This window comes from Brassica oleracea, chromosome C8 (genome assembly GCF_000695525.1).
Source record: "Brassica oleracea var. oleracea cultivar TO1000 chromosome C8, BOL, whole genome shotgun sequence".
Classification (NCBI taxonomy): domain Eukaryota; kingdom Viridiplantae; phylum Streptophyta; class Magnoliopsida; order Brassicales; family Brassicaceae; genus Brassica; species Brassica oleracea.
Window position 1 is genome coordinate 6,036,264 of NC_027755.1, and position 5,970 is coordinate 6,042,233.

A 5,970-nucleotide genomic window follows, 5' to 3' on the forward strand; every position below is an offset into this window, starting at 1 on the left:
ATCTAACCCTAACAATACATACAATACTACAACATATGTTTGCCAAACTCCTAAACCAAAGAATATCATGATTCAATACTTCCACTCATCTATCTTCAAAACAAATCAATTTTATCATATCTTAATTTATATCACTTAAAACTGTTTATAATCACCTGATTTTTATTTTTCACGCATCAAAATATTTTTTTACAAGATTTATAAATTATTTTTAAAATAAACTGGTACCAGACGACTTAAACTTCAGTCGTTCAGACGACTTAAACTTCAGTCGTCCAAACGACTTCCAACATCGCAGACGACTTACTGGGGCTATATTCGTAAAAATGGCTTCTTTTTTTTTGTTTGTTCACAAGGGGCTGAGCTGTAATTTCACTACGCTTTTAGGTTAGTTCTGCATTTGATTCAAGTTTGGGTATAGGTTTGGGGTTAAAATCAAGTTGTGGGTTAGTTTTGGTAAAAACCCCTAAACTTTTTTGACCAAAAAATAAAAAATAAATAAACTTTAAGTTCTTCACTTCAACCCATTGCTCAAGTTGCTCATAGCGTAGAACATATAACTAGCCATACTGTATGGAAGTACTAAACGGAAACTATCTTCACCTCATCCTATTTCCACAAGTTGCTCATTACGTAGAATATATAATTAGCCATACTGTATGGAAGTGCTAAACTGAAACTATATTAAAACTATTTTTCTTAATATTTTTAATGAGAATTCTACTTTCATTTAAGAATCATACGAATTTATTCGACTAAGACAAAATGAAATATTATTTTTGTTTGGCATTAGAAAACAAAAAGGTATAATATAGAAAATAGTTGGAGACATTAACAAATAACTTTAAACAACAAAAAAAAAATATAGTAATGTTGGGAATTATCTAGAAAGCCTTTAAAAAAAAAGATATATATATATATATATAATATTTCATTTTGGCATTAGAAAACCAAAAAAAGGTATATTATAGAAAATAGTTGGAGACATTTTTTTTTTGTCAACAATATCTAGAAAGCCTTTAAAAATATATATATAGGAATTACTTCGAATAGTAAATCTATTCCATCTCTGCCATATTACGAATTACTTTGAATAGTCACTGACCGCATAAACAACACATCCAAAATCATTGCAGTTGCAACTAGGGTGTCTCCAGAGCGAACCCATGCCACTCATCCTCTGACACTTAGCCTCAATCATCGAAGTTATCACCACTAAAACAGTTCCTTTTTATCGCAGAGCTTGTCCCATTGATAAGCACTCCTCTCTTATCCCTTGCTATGTTTAACGCTGTCTGTATATTCTTGTACCATTTTATGTTTGAAATAACAATGTAGTTAGGAAAAAGTAGTTAGGAAACATCACTATATAATTACTATTTGGTTTGATAAAAAAAATTACTATTTCGTTTGACAAAGTGATTTATCGTATAAAATAATACTTTTTAGTTAGCAGAAAATAATACAACTGTACAAAAATGATTTCGAATAATTTTGTGTGTAAATGTTAAATTTCAAACTTAATTCAACCCTAATTTTCGAATAGCATCTTCATCAGTGCCAGATAGAATAATCACATGATAGCATCCCATATTTCAATTTAGGTGACAGCTCCCACACAATGTTTGCTTCATTGTTGAAATGGTTGATACAGTTCTCAACTTATTATATTGATATTTTAACAATAAAAAAATTCTTATATTGATATTAAAATTAATCTTTCGCCAAATTTTGAATATTCGGCTAACTAACTTTTAATTCAACCGACCTAAATTGGCTGAGATTTGATCTAATTGATTGCTACAGCCTTCTTTCATTTTTTTTTTTTTAAGTTTAGCCTTTATAATTAACAATATTAGTCACATAGTTGTCAAGACAGTAGAAGCATTAATCTGGTTCTGATAGACATTTGGTTTTCATTAGGCAGATTTTCATTAAACAAGGAACATATCTCTCTCCTACTTTAAGTAATGTAATTCTAATTGTATTTAACCGAATAATAATTATATATTATTCTTTTATATGCATATGGTGGAACATAGAACATATCTTTCTTTTAAATTATTAGTATTTATTATTAAATTTCATTTTTATGAATATTGAATATTAAAATTTGATATTTTAGTATATGAATATTCAAATGTTTCGAATAAAGTAGAAAGTAATAGTAAAGTGAATCAAAATCCATGGATATTTTATCTACACTAAAACTGACAATGAGTTATCAACAACACCTGTTCGGAAACTCGCTACGCGTAACGCGTGCGGCTGATCCAGGTCTAGCAATTTATTGAAAAATCAGAAAAAAATCGGAGAGTATTCGGAGACTAGTTTTTAATAATTTAATATTAATAATATTTATATTCGTGATATATGAAATTAATATGGATCGGATCAAATCAAATCAAATAAATTTATGAATCGGTTATATAAAATTGCAAACGCCAAGTAACAGAGAAAGTAATTTGGTCTAGTGGTTTAAATATCATGTTCACGTGTATCATTACGTCCCCACCTAGTTTCGAAGCTCCATTTTACCCAATTTATCGACGTTTTGTATTAGGTTTAATGAGTATCAAATTACGTTTCTCTCCTCGTCTCCTACCTCTTTCCTCTGCAAATCTAAGCAGCCGCCTCTGATTTTTTTTTTCTTCACCATTTTTGTCGATTTATCTTGTTTCCTTGTAGATTACAGATAGATTTGATCGTTTTATAACCCAAAATCAAGTTTTAAAATTTTATAGTTATAAAAACTGGATAAACTGGAGATTTTCAATTTTTAAACCTCATAACCGCACAAAAACATACGCTATAACACGGCTGAGTTTCTTAAACCACAGTCTACGCGGTCAATACGCGGCTGGCTGCATAATGTCACCGCACCGGTGCAATTCGCCACAGTGAGGGTCCGTGGAGCGTTTTTCCGGACGATTAAGCGGCAGTTCGTCCGCGTTTTTGAACAAGGCATGTAAGTAATAACTTTGGATCTAACTGATTTCTCAACTATCATCCATAAATGCAGTTGCAGTTTTTGCATCTGGTATCGATTGTTGGTGTTTTATAACAATTACAAAAATGCTATAAATCGTTTCAAACCATTCTAAACCTTTTAAAATCAAAAGTTTGTTTGTGTGGATAAATAAAAATAAAAAATAAAATTTAAAATTTTTAAAACTAAATATTTTAAATAAAAAATATATATTTAATTTAATTTATTTTATATAAACTTTAAACAAAAAAATTCACTCTAAATTTTAAACATTAGTATATATATATATATAAAGATATATACATATATAAAATAAACAAAATATTCTTTTAGAAGTTCTAATATAAATCTTCAAAACAATTTTAATAATTATTATATTTTTTCATATTAGTATGTTTTTATATTTTTATAATGTTGTAATGTTTAATATTTGTTATTTTTTTATTAAACCGATTTCATAATCAACCAATCATAAATATTTCGTTACACTTAATTTTTAATCGTTGTACCAACTCTCAGTGGGGGAGCTAAAAAAATTTTTTACCGGACTCATAATATATAAATTTTATATTAAAACTTGACAATATATGTTACTATAAAAAACATATTTTTTCTAATAGGGACATATGAGAACAACATAAATTAGTGGGGTCAAATACCAAAATTTACGAAAATATTAAAGGAGTTTTTTTTAAATATACACTAAATTTTTTTTTTTCACAAAATTTATTGGGGTCATATGACCCCATATACTCTTCTTTGGCTCCACCCCTGCCAACCGTACAAATCGCTTAACAACGCTAGAAACTATAAACATTCACATTCGCCGACTCCCACAACTGCACCAGCAATCCACGGCCGCTGTGTTTGAACTGGTCCTAAAAATCATGGATAAAAGAGTGAAATACGTAGTTGATAAGAATACTTTGGGCATATACATTATATATACAAGTTACATGTGCACTAGGCACAGAAACAAGAGCGGAAGTTAACACAGTCACAGAAGACGAGACCAGAAAAAGAAGAGAGAAATGGCGAGCGGTAAGTGGATGTTCTTTTATGTAGCAGTAATGGTGATGGTTCTGCAATGGTTGGGGAATAATCATAATTTAGCTGAGGGATATCCAGAAGAAGATTTGGTCACGAAGCTGCCTGGGCAACCGGAAGTTGCATTCAGACAGTTCGCTGGCTATGTTGATGTCGACATCAAAGCTGGTCGGAGCCTCTTTTATTACTTTGTGGAAGCTGAGAAGCAACCACACACAAAACCTTTAACCCTTTGGCTCAATGGAGGTTTGCTTTGGTCATTATTTCTCTTGTTTCTCTTCTCTGTACTGTTTAGCACGCTTTTCTAGTTTTTCTTTAGAATTTGGTTGTTTAGAGAAAAACATAAACTTGTCGTAGTGTAAAATAAATTAACAGTTTACTGTTTCCTCATTTTAATCCCCAATAAAATGTATAAAAGAGTAATGCATTTTGCTTAAAGTAATCAAACCATCCAAGTTTTTAAACTATTTGGGTCCAGATGCAATTAGGTTTGGTTAAAACTGAGGTATTGTTGCAGGGCCCGGATGCTCTTCCATTGGGGGAGGAGCTTTTACAGAGTTGGGTCCATTTTACCCCGCTGGAGATGGTCGTGGCCTCCGCAGAAACTCCAAATCTTGGAACAAAGGTTTCTATCACTCTCTTTTAATATCTTTCAACAAGGACAAAAGTTTGTTAATATAATAAATGTTGGGATGTAGCCTCAAATCTGTTGTTTGTGGATTCACCGGCTGGAGTAGGATGGTCTTACTCGAACACAACTTCAGATTACACCACTGGCGATGAATCCACCGGTAATATATAATATTTCAAATAATTAAATTTTTTATTATCGGTGCTTATTAATTCCTTTACAAAAAGACTTGTTATTAAATGGTGTTTTCAATATTAGCCAAGGATATGCTGGTGTTCTTGTTAAGATGGTTAGAAAAGTTTCCAGAATTCAGGACACGAAACCTCTTTCTCGCTGGTGAAAGCTATGCTGGACACTATATACCTCAACTAGCTGATGTAATACTTGAATACAACTCAAGACACTCAAATAGATTCAAGCTAAAGGGTATTGCAGTAAGTAATAAGAACTATACAAACAAAATATGTTATTTTTCAAATCTCTGTTTTACAAGCTCTGTTTTTGAGAAATACATCTGGTTTGATTAGGTCGGTAATCCGCTTCTGAAGCTTGACCGAGATGTTCCAGCCACGTATGAGTTCTTCTGGTCACACGGGATGATCTCTGATGAACTTGGCCTCACTATCATGAACCAATGCAACTTTGAAGATTACACATTCTCAAGTTCACACAACATAAGCAAACCTTGTGAAGACGCAATGAGTGAAGCAGGAACCATAATCACTCAGTACGTTAATTACTACGACGTGCTCCTTGATATCTGCTATCCGACCCTTGTCGAGCAAGAGCTCAGGCTCAAGAAAATGGTAAGAGAAAACCGAACAAATCCACTATGTTTAGGTTTTTTAGCATTTTTGTTTCTATATTATTTAGATTGAAAAATTCTGAACAAAACCACTATGTTTAGTATCTTGAATTTTTTTTCCTGCTGATTAAAACCCCTAGCGTAAATGTGAAAAAACAACTATGTTTGAGTTTAGACTCGTTCCTGTTTTGTCCAAAAGACTATGTTTTAGTTTAGACTCGTTACTGTTTTGTCCAAAAGACTATGTTTACTTTTATTTTTTTGTAAAAGGACTATGTTTACTTTTAGTAATAGAAATAAGTTTTCCAAGACAAAATATTTTATGAATATATGATTATTTATTTTTTCTTTGAATTTAAAAATATTACAGAATTTCTCATATATATGCAGAAAATGTGTTCGTATCCCTGTAAATGTTTTTGGTCTACATACTGTAACAAAAATATGAAAATAGAAGAAAACTTTTTTTTTTCGTTTCGTTTTTTTTTTTTTTTTTTT

At 31.1% G+C, this 5,970-nt stretch overlaps 1 protein-coding gene across 2 annotated transcripts in view; it reads left to right on the forward strand.

Annotated features, from left to right (window-relative positions):
- The first annotated feature begins 3,852 nt into the window (after window positions 1-3,852).
- LOC106310198 (serine carboxypeptidase-like 44) overlaps window positions 3,853-5,970 on the forward strand; it is a 3,818-nt gene continuing 1,700 nt past the window's right edge. The window contains exons 1-5 of one of the 2 annotated variants that reach the window (XM_013747424.1): window positions 3,853-4,282; window positions 4,554-4,661; window positions 4,735-4,827; window positions 4,926-5,101; window positions 5,195-5,473. In XM_013747424.1, coding sequence (XP_013602878.1) covers window positions 4,021-4,282; window positions 4,554-4,661; window positions 4,735-4,827; window positions 4,926-5,101; window positions 5,195-5,473 — 918 coding nt within the window. In that variant the 5' untranslated portion in view covers window positions 3,853-4,020. The remainder of the gene's footprint in view (window positions 4,283-4,553; window positions 4,662-4,734; window positions 4,828-4,925; window positions 5,102-5,194; window positions 5,474-5,970) is intronic. The other variant, XM_013747423.1, reaches the window with a different exon arrangement.